At 35.7% G+C, this 14,182-nt stretch overlaps 2 protein-coding genes and 1 long non-coding RNA gene across 6 annotated transcripts; 2 read left to right on the plus strand and 1 right to left on the minus strand.

Moving 5' to 3' along the window:
• Nucleotides 1–936: 936 nt before the first annotated feature.
• On the plus strand, nucleotides 937–2,614 carry LOC109585877 (uncharacterized). 2 transcript variants are annotated; one of them, XR_002186707.1, is made up of 3 exons: nucleotides 937–1,594; nucleotides 1,632–1,895; nucleotides 1,949–2,614. It is a non-coding gene; the product is annotated as an uncharacterized LOC109585877 (long non-coding RNA). The 2 variants fall into 2 exon arrangements; XR_002186706.1 differs by having other exon boundaries at nucleotides 940–1,594; nucleotides 1,647–1,895.
• Nucleotides 2,615–5,288: 2,674 nt separating this feature from the next.
• LOC109585874 (phenylalanine--tRNA ligase alpha subunit-like) lies at nucleotides 5,289–9,610 on the plus strand. 2 transcript variants are annotated; one of them, XM_020002022.1, is made up of 7 exons: nucleotides 5,289–5,477; nucleotides 5,537–5,677; nucleotides 7,855–8,071; nucleotides 8,130–8,202; nucleotides 8,251–8,396; nucleotides 8,444–8,595; nucleotides 9,511–9,610. In XM_020002022.1, the coding sequence occupies exons 3-7, from the start codon at nucleotides 7,935–7,937 to the stop codon at nucleotides 9,531–9,533; spliced, it is 531 nt and encodes a 176-aa protein (XP_019857581.1). In that variant the 5' UTR covers nucleotides 5,289–5,477; nucleotides 5,537–5,677; nucleotides 7,855–7,934; the 3' UTR covers nucleotides 9,534–9,610. The 2 variants fall into 2 exon arrangements, with proteins under 2 accessions (XP_019857581.1, XP_019857582.1); XM_020002023.1 differs by lacking the exons at nucleotides 7,855–8,071; nucleotides 8,130–8,202; nucleotides 8,251–8,396; nucleotides 8,444–8,595; nucleotides 9,511–9,610 and adding an exon at nucleotides 5,739–6,029 and having other exon boundaries at nucleotides 5,304–5,477.
• On the minus strand, nucleotides 5,941–7,570 carry LOC109585873 (uncharacterized). Of its 2 annotated transcripts, XM_020002020.1 has the most exons (4): nucleotides 7,155–7,562; nucleotides 6,982–7,090; nucleotides 6,906–6,932; nucleotides 5,941–6,380 (listed from the first exon to the last, which is right to left on the minus strand). In XM_020002020.1, exons 1-4 carry the CDS (start codon nucleotides 7,508–7,510, stop codon nucleotides 6,048–6,050), a joined length of 825 nt encoding a protein of 274 aa, XP_019857579.1. In that variant the 5' UTR covers nucleotides 7,511–7,562; the 3' UTR covers nucleotides 5,941–6,047. The 2 variants fall into 2 exon arrangements, with proteins under 2 accessions (XP_019857579.1, XP_019857580.1); XM_020002021.1 differs by lacking the exon at nucleotides 5,941–6,380 and having other exon boundaries at nucleotides 6,674–6,932; nucleotides 7,155–7,570.
• Nucleotides 9,611–14,182: the final 4,572 nt, after the last annotated feature.

The raw sequence follows: 14,182 nt of genomic DNA on the forward strand, positions 1-14,182 counted from the left end.
TGTAACTACATGCATGTACTGTACATGTACATACATGTATGTACACAACCTTCCCCCCCCGGTCAACTGCTCTGGGCTTCCTCCCCAAAAAAAATTCCTAGATAGAACCCTGCATGAAGATATGTACATGTATGTATGTATATGTGTTAATTTGTAAGAGGGTATGTACATGTTAACTGACTTAGATCTGATGTGTTAGTTATTGATTTATGTAAACATTACTGTAATTAAATTAGATTATGTATGCTTCTAAGACTTAGACTTCTTTTTTTCTGTAACGTTATGTGCCCTACTGGGCTTGATCCTTTTGTGCAACTAAGGCTCCTTTGTACCAATGGGGTTGAACGGAGCATCACTTTTTTGTTATAATTTTTGTTATTTAAGCAATCCCATTTTTGGGATTTGCAGTTGTCATTAAATTTGAAATCAATTTTTTTGCGGTTGAATTATCTTGCAGATCGCTCTATCACAAGCGTACAATGTAAAAATATGCCTATAATTGATTTCACCACCTTGTATGCATAGCTGGGCACTTATTAAGACTTTTAGAGGTTCTCTCCACCTTATAATGCTTCCTGACAAGTCTTTAGACAGTATCTCTATGTTCTCTTGTTGTTAGACAGCTGATAACTTTGTCCTGTGTGTAAAGGCTAGTTTACAATATGGCGCTAGGCCAACGTAACATCAATTTTTAATCAAAAGCGTGGGCAATTTGTCATTTTGACGCATGCCTTCTGCTAAAATAGAACCAGATTCTATTCCTGCGTCAACGTAACATCAGGACTAGTGTAATATCATAGATATTATAGACTACGTCTACAATATCTATGGTAATATTGTAAACCAGCCTTAACACACAATTTTGTTTGCTGTGACCACACCCACTTAGATAAAGGAGTGTGGGCGGGTGGTTGCTAAGGCTTGTTATTCCTCCAATACAGCGTGTATAGAAGAAATATAAGTGTGGACATACAAATAAAAGGCTATCTTTACTATAAAAATGCCCATGTGAAACATGCCGTCACACTCACTTGCAATTAAGTATTATTATTCGAGACCACAATATTTGTGAAAGATTTATGAAATCTGTGAAATTTACAACCCTTGAAAAAAGGCTCCCTACGGTAATGGACAATGACAAGTACATGTGTGTGTTTGTGTATTAGTAGTATTTCAAAGTGTTAGCATGATTTCATTACTCCTGTAGTGATCCCCAGGCAGAAATATTCAATGCACAAAGCGCTTTAAAAATTTTTGCATAGCTAATTAACTATTCATGATGGGCATTGTGTCAATTTTAATTAATAATAATAATGATGTTAATAATGAAAGATCTATAATTTATGGTTCCATCATAGGTTCAACAAATTTCAAGTCAGTCACAGCAATATGATTCTTCTCAGTCTCCTGTTGTTATCCTTAGCAGCAAATCTGTTTAGAACTTCATCAGAGACAACTGAGCAGATAAGTCTCTTTCAGTAGATGGGATCAAACCAACCTTTGTTCTATCATTGTTGTACGAAGCCATGTTTTGATTTGTTTTAAGAGAAAAAGGATCACTCACATGATGCAGAGCTTATACCTATGGTAATTGGTTAGTGATATGATTTCCAATAACTTGACTAAATTAGGAAATACATTTTTAGGGGTGATAACTTCAAAAAGATGCTACTCAAACTTCTACCAGTTGTTGTTATAGCATGTTTGGCCAAAAAACACTTTTCAAAAATCTTATCCTTATTGAGATTGTAGTTATAAATAATTAGGAGAAGCTTTTCAGGATCTAAAAAGCTGGACAACTGAGGGTTTCAGTGCTGATTAGAGCATAGTATATCAAGATTGGGACCTGAGAACTGTTTGTTCAGCTCATTAAGTATGCAGTCAATTACTGGAATGTAAGTAGATGTTTTGAGCTAATCATAAGTGCTGTTCTTTTCCCTCATTCCAGTAGCTTCCATTATTATGCCATCTTGAAGTCAATGTAGAGTAACTCTTGTATGTCCATAACCATCAGTAAAGATAATGTCAACTCAGCGATACTCTTTGAAAGCAAAACATGGTGACAGATATGAAGTACCTAATCTGAAGTTAAGGAATGTATGATGACTATGATAATCCTCTTGAAGTTCTGCTTTTGCTGCTCAGTGCTAAGAAAACTCGAAAAGATACTGTAACTGAAGCTGTAACTGAGGCAGAAATGGCAGCTACTCGTGCAATTCATGGTAACAGCAGTGCAACATCATCAATGACTGATCATTCTAATGTGTTTCCCTGTATAATTGTCGATGTAAAGTTGAAACAATTAAAAATAATTCAACAACTTTGTGGTGATATTAATTTAACTGACAGTGAGTATTTAGAGCAAAGGGAGATCATTTTGTCATATCTTTGAGAAGATTTTAACATAGGGTTTATACTGTTATGCAACTTCATTGTGTTTCATATTAATCAGTTACATATGTTCGTAATTAGTTGTAGTTATAGTGATTATTATTATTGTGTATATTATTATTATTAATAGTGTGTATTTTTATAATCAATAACTGTACTGCACAGTAGTATTAGTTTTCAGTTTTTTTGTGAAAATAGAGAAAAGATTGTTTCAAATTTTTTTAAAAAGAATCGGTATTCATTGTCAAATGGCAATACAGCTCTGCACATTGTCTAGTCTAACCAAGGAACTTAAAACATGTATTATGGAGTGTGTTGACAATAATAGTGATATGCTGTATATTCATTGAATGTACTCAGTGATGATTACTGATTGATACAAAATTCTTTCAAGGTCACACTTGTCTTGTAATGACTGCAGTGTAGCTTTCACTTGAAAAGGTCTCAGGCTCTTAAATCCACTTCAATTGGATTTAAGTCAGGAGAATAAGGTAGAAGATAGATTAGTAATGAACCAACTTCATGTATGATTTCACTCACTTATATATATGTCAGTTAATAAGCGAAGTAATAAATTTCTATTTACATATTCACCATCAGTTATTTCCTCGTTAACAGTCATTACATCAAGAATGCCTCTTGTTGACATGCATGCAAAAGTTGATATTCTTTCTCCTCTATGACCATCACTGTATGGTTTTGTAGTGGTTTACCATGCAGGGTGAGTCCATAATTTCTTAGTTTATTTTATTCCACTGTTGCTCCAGTGTCATTGACAAAAATTAACAGACCAGTATCAGCTTTAAAAAATGACATGTCACTCATGAAATTTGTTCTGAAAAACTTATATAGTTGTATAGCAACATTTAGCTAATTTTGTGCCGTGTAAAACCACAATGATATAAACATGCATACATGGTTGCAGCTCAGGCTTATGGTAGCTATTCAGTGTTGCTTGTATAGTGATCTTTGTAAGTTGTATATATTAGTTCTTGTAGGTATTTGGTGACGTGTTGAGTAATAGTATAAAACTGATCAGGCTGTGTTGTGATCTTTCTTGCTAGAGGAGTAGAAAAAGACTGATGTCCAGCCCTTGACTATTATTTTGTTATTCCACTGACCCCCTAGGCACTAAGACTATTTTCAATGAATCATTTATGGTAGCCACCCACGATTATACAGTATAGTCTAAAGGTAAATTAGATCATGCAGTGCTCTATCTATCACTTTATTCAATAAATTAACTATTTCTAACATGCTTCATTAACGGTTTAATACCTCACTACATAAACAGAGTGGGAGAGGGTCTGGGGCTAGGTATTACCGTAACCAATCAGTCACAGAGTCACTATGTACCTCTCATAATAATGATCCATGAATATAATTCATGTTACACACTCACTTTTATTGTACTCTACAACTATAGGAATTTGACCAATTTTGCACATAGCAAAACATTGTCTATATTCAGATGTTCCCCAGAAAATTATATATAGCAACTATGCGAAGATTGATTATAGAGGAGAAATGAGCTACAAAGGAATGTATTGACAATCAAAGAAACACCAATTCATAACATACCATGCAGTGTGTCACATATCTACTCCCCACTCTGTTGCAACTTCCGTATACTATAATTGTAGATAGAGCAGTAATCATAATTTTTCATGATCATAATAATGATAGCTAAAGTACCATTATTGTCACATGCTTTCTTCTCAGAATGAGAATAGCTATGGATCAGCTACTAGTTCTGCTACTAAATTACAGCCTTATAGCTGTTTTGACTTCTGAGCTGGAAAAGTAAAGGCCAAAAAGACAAGTTTAATTTGGGCAATATCAAAAAAACAGAAATTCATATTGACTATAGTCTTATGATGTAAAATTTTGTAGCCTGGCCCGGGGCCACTGAAACTAAAGCTTTTGTTGCTGTCATTTATATTAATTTTGTTTAAAAAATGATAATCTAAATTGCAGCTAGCAAATTTAGTGGTGCTATTAAACACTGACACAATAATAATGCTTGAATTGCACATTGAGCTAGGGCGGAAGCTCTTCTCAATGGCATGTAATGGCTCTAATAATCAATATTTTTGGACTCACGTCTAGTAGATCTGTACCTGCTAATGAAGCTGGGCATACAAGAAATTTACAATGTGTAAGCATAATATAGATATCTGCATCATTCCAATGGTCTTCCATCATAAACCACACCTTCAATAAAATAAGACCACTCTGTTCATAGTTGAATCATTGACTCTCAGCAGTAGATACTCTACTTGAATTTAATACATAAACATCTGCTCCAATCCTCAAGTCATGGGTTGCTGCTGTTGTTCTCAGGCTCTAATATTAGATGATCCTACCAACACTGCTCATCTCAAAGTCAGTAGATTCATGGCAGTAAGGGGTCCGCGTACAACAAGTAGAATTGATGCTCCAGGCCTGTTGTACACAGATAGAGAGAATCTTTATTATGAGGTTGCTTTTGATGGGAATTAAGAGAGATTGTTGTATGTCCTGGAGCCAGTTTTGTCAACCATTGTCCAGCATAAGAGCAATCAGTATTGAGCAAGGTTCACATGTTGTGAATGGTTATTATGGGCAGACAGAAGTGGCTGGACCATTTCTTAAGGTGACTTTTGATGATGAAGTGATACTGATTAGCCTCAGCTGCAGACAATGACATGGGATCATTCCCCCAGATTTTAGACAGCATGACAACAAAGACTATGCAGCCACCGGGATTTAATTGAATTATAAACATACTTCATTGAATTATTAACATACTTTATTGAATGTGTGTCTACAAACAACAAAATAATGTTTTTAATTTTTTATAGCTATAGGCCTAACAATAATTAGATCTAATAATTAATGAACGGCCCCGCCTTTAGACACGTGGTTGGCTTCCCTGTTGGACTGTTCCCGTCAAGATGGCATCTCAGACGGAGTCTTTACCCGATGCTCTCCTGGAAGCTCTGGCAGAAAAGGGTCGAGTAGATTCCTATGAATATGCTACTAGTGTTGGTAGAAATCACCAAGACGTGGTTGGAGCCGTAAAGAGTTTGGAGTCCTTTGGAGACGTAGGCTTAGCACTTGATTTGCACATCATAGTAGTGTGGAGTTTTTGTCTCCCTTTTAGATTTTAAAGACAGAGCAGAAACAGACTGAATTGTGGGAGCTGACTGAAGAAGGTAAAGAGATAGCTGAGAATGGTTCGCATGAGGTTAGACTCTTTGAAGCAGTCAATCAATCAAATGGAACACCACAAAATGAACTAATGGTAAGAAAAAGGATCATGTAAATATTACATTTGATTACGAAATTTCCATTTTGAATACTAGCCTAGCAAGTGTGAGCTAAAACGAAATGGTTGTTTTACAAAACGAAGTGGCTACGGAACCGGTACCGGTTTCCATTTTCAAGGTCTTATAGAACCGGCATGATCACGTGGTGCCTAAACCACGCCCATTTTAACGAGCTAATTAAATAGTAATTATTGATTAATCATTATCTGAAATTAACTTCCTTATTTTCTTTCTTTAATTTTGTTTATCTCACAATTATTCATCATTGTTTCTTTGAATTCACTCTTTTTATTGTTATAGTTTATCAAAGTACTTTTTTAATCCAAATATTTTCAACAACACACATCACAGAGTAGGATTAGTGTGGCACTTCCTACAAAACCAATATCTTGTTTTGGGCCTATCTTTTAGACCACAACATTTCAGGTGAGTCCATAACAAGCAATGATCACAGCCAATAGATGGAAAATTCTCCAGATCTTGATGACAGCAATTACAATAGTAAACATGTGTCTTCTGTTTTTCTTGTACCACGTTTGTTACACACAGCCATGCATCAGTAGTAAAGAATGGTCTAACAAGATGAACGTCGACATTTTCATCCAGGACTCCTTCATGTATTAGCTCGGGCTTTATCTCAACATTATGTTCTTCAATGAGGCTGGGAGGACTACCAAGAGCACGAGTAGCTACGTCTTTATCAACAAACCACTCCAATATGACTAAATTTAAATTAATAATAACTATTATTAAAATTATAGTCGTAGACTCGTATTACCTTTTTGTTTCATACGTGTACTAAGTTTGATAAAAGGCAATACTTTGCTTTCACTACACTTTCGTTTTTTGGTAGGCAATCCAATAACAGTTAATTCATGTCCTTTCGGCCTACCACGTTTTTTCAGTTTTGTAGGTAATGAAATATCTAAAAATCAACAAGTTGATTTGTGTATATAATGCCACTATAAACCTTTCAAATTACAAGGTGTCACACATACCATGCTTTTCAATCAAAGTTTTGACAGTGGTCTCAAGATTATTCCTAGTCTTTTCGTTATTTTTCTTGGTCTTTAGATTACTAAGATCCTTTAGAAGAACTGCCTTTCCACTCACTGAAGATAGTTTATCTTGAAGGAGCTTTTTATTACATCGCAATTCTAGAAGCTGTTTAGCTTCTTCTTCCTCTGAATTTGATAACTTTCTTTGCTTAGGCAACTGCCTAAATAATTGCTACAACAGCTACAGATAATGGGCAAATAACACTTGACATTACAATTACCTTGTTAACAGGATGGTTATGTTCATCCAAGAATTTCTTCACAACCAATCCATTTCCATCCTCTGATGCTATCAAAGACAACTCTGCAGGGCAGTTCTGACGAAAGGTCCTGGTACAACAGGTCACAATGAGATCATTGAACTAATTGCTCAGTACTGTATAATCAAACTAACATTGTTGATCGTATCCCTTCTCCTTTAGATTTGAACTTTCTCCCACCATTGATACACTTAAATACAACTTCATAATATCGTATCTTGTCAGAGAGTTGTCGGTTTACACGCCTTTTAGCGGCATCTACTGTCCTGCAATCCCTTTTCCACCATTGAGTATAAGTAGCTTTTTCATACTGCTTCAACTTAGCTTCCAGCTCATCATAAGACTCAAATCGTTCCCCAAGCACGAAAGAAGGTACTTGGGGCCGAGCTTTAGCTTCAGAATGTTCGGCAGAAGAAACAGACTTCGAAACGACAGCTGCCATGATTAAGCACGTGTGTAAACGGGCGTGGTTTAGGCACCACGTGATCATGCCGGTTCTATAAGACCTTGAAAATGGGAACCGGTACCGGTTCCGTAGCCACTTCCTTTACAAAAAGCATAGAATAACCGTAATAATAATTAATGTTCCTACATTTCATTGCAACAATAGTGTATAAAGGTGGAAAACTAAACCAATATGGTACAATAGTTTGAGTTGTACAATCCTATAACAGTGCAAAAACGTGAACTTTTTTTGTCCTACTGTACACTATAATTGATAAATGCAGCGAATGTTACATGTATATTGTATTCAAACCAAATTATTGTTTAATTTTGACTGTGTAACACTAATACCACATCCACTTTAAATGGAAACTTTATCATTAATTTTAGGAAATAGAAAAAGCATATTAGGCCGTAGATTAAAAGATGGCGAGCACCAGTATAATGTTAAATGGAAATATCACGAGGGGATGATGTGGAGGAAGCTGGGTGATCTAAACTGTTTGGAAGCCATTCTACAGTTTGAGTGCTTCGGAAATAAGCAAAACTATGAAAATGAGTTAAAGAATTGTAAACTGACAAATGACAACCAAATCTTCATTGAGTGGTAAGCATGACCCTGCCATATTATAATTAAGCTTTTACATTTGTATTTGTGATTATAGGAATAATCCTGTTAGCAGTTACTTGCTAAAGCTGCCCCCTGACATACTCAACAGGATTGCTTACTTAATTAAGGTTCGTTTATAGGCCATTATTCCTAGTCTGTGTACATGTATTTAATAGGAAGAAGTATTTATAAGAGTGGGAAACTTTTCTGTCAGGCCCAGTGGGCCTCACCCTGTTGGCTTTCTTGACATTCTATGTGGGTATTCTGACCTTTTACATCTCCAAGAATGCTTAAAGCCAGTTACCATACCTGTAGAATTGAAGTGTGCCTGTTTCTCAGTGTCTTCTAATATCATAATAATAATTTTAGGTGCAAGACTGCTGACACAAATGAAAAGTTTAGATACTTCATTGATGCGATGCAATACTTTTCTTTAGAAAAAGCTGTAATCAACACTTCTGAAGTTACTTTGTACTCGAAAGTCGTTCCAATCTTGTGGATGGTGACAAAAGATATGCCAGGTTAGCCCTAAATATTGCATTATTTTTAGAATATATCCATCTACGTGTAGCACTAGGAATACCAGGGTTGGGATCAAGTACATGTACTTGGGACTTAAGTTAATCTACTTTAAGCACAAGTAATTGAGTGCTTTGAAATGCTTTGATTATAAGAATGAACGTGATTAATAGTGCTAGTTAAAGCACTTATCAATTTTAAGCATTTTAAAGCAACTTATGCCTTATTACAGTTGTATATTCTAGTCCCGGTAGCCAGACCATTCTCTATCCTTTAGTCTCAAGCCAAATTTAGTCAGAAATGGCTAGGAGAGAATTCTTTGATCTTGTGTAATTTTTTGGCACATAAACATGTTCTTAATACTATGTACCGTAAACGTAAAAATGTTCGTGGTGTAAATTTTTGAATTTTTTGGAATTTTTCCGTAAAAATTAATTTTCGTGCATTAAAAATTTCGTGGTAGGTGTTACCCAATCTTATTAATTTATTGACCACATGGTGACATGGTGACACCTGCAGAGATGCCTACCTTCACTATCTTTTCAGTTATCAGGGACTACCATGTATATAAGGAGATCTGGGAAGCAGAGATGCTGAAGTATGAAAGAGAGATGAGTAATATTCATGATCAGTACGCTTGGCTGTCACGTGGCCTATTGAATTAACCACCACACCCTTGCATTAAAATTTCGTGGATCTGTGTCGCCCATGGAAAAAAATAAAAATTTATCCGCCATGAAATTTTTTACGTTTACGGTATTACAAATACAGTAGGCAATTTGCCAAATTTTTCCTCCTCCTACATGTATATAAACTGCCACATGTACTGTACATACCGTACAATTCATATTAATCGTAATACAATGTGCATGTACATGATTTATCTTTTCTTTCTCACTTTCCTTTTCTAATACTAGTTATCAATATGACTGGAAGTTAGAGGAAGCTCAGAAGAACATTTTCAGGACTCACACTACTGCTGTTAGCACAAGAATGCTCTACAAACTTGGACAACAAGTGGGTGTGGTTCATCGTCATGATTTTATGCGCTACTAGTAAAAGCTGATTATATTAATTTTCATGATTTATCAGCTAACGATGAGTAGCCATAGCAACCACTTTATATTATAACAGCAGGTGTGACTTTTATCACCTACTGTGTCGGAATAAAGTGACAAATGTTTTTCTTGACATTTGAATACTTTTACTTATTTTTTCTCAAGCTGTACAAATTTTTATCATTAATTCATTCAATTTTGTAGAAAGAGTTCACTCCTGTCAAATATTTTTCAGTTGATCGTGTTCTTTTATAACGAGACACTTGATGCAATTCACCTGGCTGAGTTCCATCAGATAGAGGTTGTGGTCGCTGATTATAATTTAACCCTTGGGGACCTGATGGGAGTCCTGTATGCTTTCTTTAGTAAAATGGGTAAGTATTGATAATACAATTACATGTAAATACTACATGTGCATGTATGCCGTATGATACATTTGCAACCACTTGTTAAGTGTTCTGATTGGTCAATTGAAATGTGGTATCACTGGTATGATCTACATGTATACTGTATAGCGGGAAATTTTTGGGGGGAATTAAGTTTGGAAAATTTGGTGTTTTGATAGCCATTTGCCAAAATAACAATCTGCCATTTTAGCCATTATGTGCATGCTCAATGGCACGTGGCCACAAATTAAAATTCACCAATTACCAAAATTTAGCAATTCACCAAATTTAACTCCCTCTAAAATTTCCCGCTATACAGTACACATGTACATGCATGAGCAACCATCTGCTGTTACATGTTATTTACCGTATTTCCTCGAGTAAAAGCCGCGGCGTCTATTTCATTTTTCCATATATAGGAGGGAGGCGACTATACGAGGGCGGCCATTGTTTGGGGGCGGCGATTATTAATTATAATTAAAATCAATTATTAATTTTACCTAAAATATTTTTTAAACAAAATTTGTAATAATTAATAATTTAATCTTCATCATGTCAATTACTACTTTCAGTTCCAGGTCTGGAAAAAGAGCACTACCGTATAGCGGGAAATTTTGGAGGGAATTAAATTTGGCGAATTTGGCGTTTTGATAGCCATTCGCCAAAATTAAACCCGCCATTTTGAGCCATTATACGCATGCTCAATGCACGTGGCCACCAATTCGCCAAATTAAAATCCGCCAATCACCAAAATTTAGCAATTCGCCAAATTTTAGTCCCTCCAAAATTTTCCGCTATACGGTATCATGTTCTACCTCAGGCTGTAGGAGTTTAGATGTTCCCCAGTGCCTTAGCATTAGGAGCTATTTCTCCTTCCAAGGGTGTTCTCACGAGTTGCATCATATTTCTTGCTTCGTGGGGTTAAATAGAAGCTCTTGTTAATGAGAAAAGGGCATTTGGAAAGGGTCTAGAAGTACCATGTATCTATACCTTTCCTTGAAAGAAAAAATTCATTGATAGGATGAAGTGACTACAGTCAACTCAGACTCAACTGTGACTAGACGGCCATTTTACTAATTAATTAATTGCTAGTTATTAATAATAATAACAATAAATAACATTACATGCGGCGTCTATTTGAAGGCGGCGGTAATTTCCTTCACTACTTTGGCCCCGGGAGGCATCTATTTGAGTGAGGCGGCTACTGGGGGGCAGCTTATACTCGAGGAAATACAGTATGTGTTTTCTCATGTCACATCCATAAACAAACGAAATATCTAATCTAATCTAATTAGATTAGATATCTAATTAAATATCTAATTAGTATCTAATTAGTGTACTACACTTTTCATGGGAACAGATGTATAGTATAGTAAATTTTAGTAACTATTAATTTATTATTATTGCATAATTTGACTTTCATTATTATTAATGTGTTGATGGGCAGTGTTTGGTCCATTGAGCAATGGACAGTGAGTCCGTTAAAAGTAGTCCTACATGTACATGTATGTAATTAATTTTTTGGTAATCATTAATTTCTTGTTGGTTATCTATTGGGGTGAGCTTGACCAAACTCCATTGTAGCAGAAGTCTTCTGTATGTAAAACTATGTATGTATGTATGTACATGTATGTCTCCAGTCATGCCCATCTTCTAGTCATGCCCCATGTGTGTACTATTATCATAGATAATAGAGTAAATGAAAGGGATTGGAAACGGAAGCGTGGGCGTGGGCAAACCTCCATTCATTTGTATTGTTGCTAAGTAAACAGAGGAGGGTTGGGATTTTTTGACCGATTTTGGAGTAAAAAACTGGGATTTTCTTGCTTTATTCTTGAATAACTCCAAGAGAATACAATTCATGCAAACAAAACTTACACACAATACTAACCAATGTTTATGCTTTTTATTAATATTTTTTGTTCAGTAAATCAATGCATGCGTTAGTAGCCGCGTCACTCTTTAACTAGAAATACCATCTTTTCCCCCTCTGAGAGACTCATTTTGTTCTTGAGCTACGAATAAGTATAACCATTTTAAAGAGCTTGAAATCTCCTATGGAATGAGCCAACTTGCATAGTGATACAATGAAGCTTGAGTGTTTTGCGAACGATAAAGTGTTTCAAAAACAGGCGACTTTGTGTACCTCTAACTGGTCGCAAAATGGCTTTTTGGAGATAAAAACCATGCTACAGGTAGCTCTAAAAATTCTATGTGGAATAGGCTATATATCAAAAGCAAGCGCTATCCTGGAGCAGCACAAATTTCCTTCGAAATCCTGCCAGAGCAACTTCACCAATGGAGGAGATGGGAAATCAATCAAAACACTAATGGTTGTCACGTGGTAACCCAACCCGCATTTCCTGTTGTTACGCCCTGTTGCCAATCCCTTTCATTTACTCTATTATCTATGCTATTATCTATTTATCTGTCAAATATCTAATGCGGTACATGTGTAGCTGTATTCTAATGTAATATTGTAAAACATGTGTGAACTATGAAGCAAAAAGAAAGCTCCGAGCTCAACCTCAATGCCCATGTTTTTTTTCCAAAGATTGGCTCCGAAATCACCCCAAATTTTTGACATTTTCTGATACATATTGATGTCCTTATGTTGCATTTTTTGCATTAGGTTTTGCTAGGTCAGAATGATATTGAATCAGTGATTAGGTTGGATATTTCAATGGCGGAATCAATAGTTCCTTTCATCAAAAAGAAACGTACTCATTATAATTCATATTTAAACATTTTTTCTTCATTTAAAAAATTCCCTTCAATGTTGTCAGTGGACAGTTTGCTGGTGCTCATACTGGCACATCTTGTATTGAATCTACTGTACCTTCCTTTCACTATCATTGCATTAGCTGCTGGTGAGTGGATCTTTGGTAGTACAGATGAGCAGAAGACAGGAACATGTTACTTTCTTTTGTTTATATTTTGGTGGATGGTAGTGACCATATTCTTGATGTTAACTACTATATCATTTGAGTGGTTTCTCTTTATTGTCAAACCACATCTTCACATGCTGTTCATGAGACCCTGGGTAGCACTGACCCTCACCATTGCTATATGGATACTGTCTGCTGTATCTAACATTATATATATCATTGCATTCGACTCTGACATTGATCCTGACTTGTGTTATTTGTTACCGATAAACATCAATCGTAGGAGTGTTTTTGCTATTGTTTTAACAGTCTTTGTTCAAAGTTGAGTCAGTGATAGCAGGAGAGAGTGTGTATGCCTCAAAGAAGAAGAGACTCTTTGGAGTATTTGGAAGCATGTTAATAGTCTATGGGATATGCTTTGTGCCTTCTGTTGTGTACTTGATTGCCTTCTTGTTTGTAGATGTGCCAGTTTGGTATAGCTTTACTGCTTTTATCTGTTACCTCTTCAATATACTAGCTAATCCTGTTTTTCAGTCATACTTCAGGCCCGAGATTAAGAGTTTTTTTGTTTCGCATTCTCTTCATCATTTTCATGTATGCTACTAAGTTTTTTGTTATTTATTTATTAGTAAATTATGGTAACATGGTCAAGTGTTAATGCCTATATATATTTTGTGTATACATAGTTATTAAAATGATATTTCAGTATTGTGGGTGGCCTATGAATTAATTGGAATGACCTTATATGATTTCATGAGTTACTGCAGAGTATAAGCTGATATTCTATTAGGAGAAGGTAAGATGAATAACAGTAGCACTACTAGTACAAGGGAAGAGCTCCATGCTGCAGTAATAGCAGCAGTTCTTACTGTTGAGATGATACTAGCTGTGATAGCTAATGGAGTGGTACTATCTATCACACTCTATGAAAGGAAGTCCTGGAAACAATCATCAACAATATTCTTCACTTCTCTCATACTGGCACATCTTGTATTGATTCTACTGTACCTTCCTTTCACTATCATTGCATTAGCTGCTGGTAAGTGGATCTTTGGTAGTACAGATGAGGAGAAGACAACAACATGTACTTTTGTTTTTTACTTATACTGGTACATAATAGCTGTTATCTCAATGACACTAGCTGCTATATCATTTGATCGGTTTCTCTTTATTGTCAAACCACATCTTCACAAGCGGTTCATGAGACCCTGGGTAGCACAGACCCTCACCATTGCTATCTGGTTATTGTCTGCTATC

This window comes from Amphimedon queenslandica, unplaced genomic scaffold (genome assembly GCF_000090795.2).
Source record: "Amphimedon queenslandica unplaced genomic scaffold, v1.1 AMPQUscaffold_12992, whole genome shotgun sequence".
NCBI classification, from domain to species: Eukaryota; Metazoa; Porifera; class Demospongiae; order Haplosclerida; family Niphatidae; genus Amphimedon; species Amphimedon queenslandica.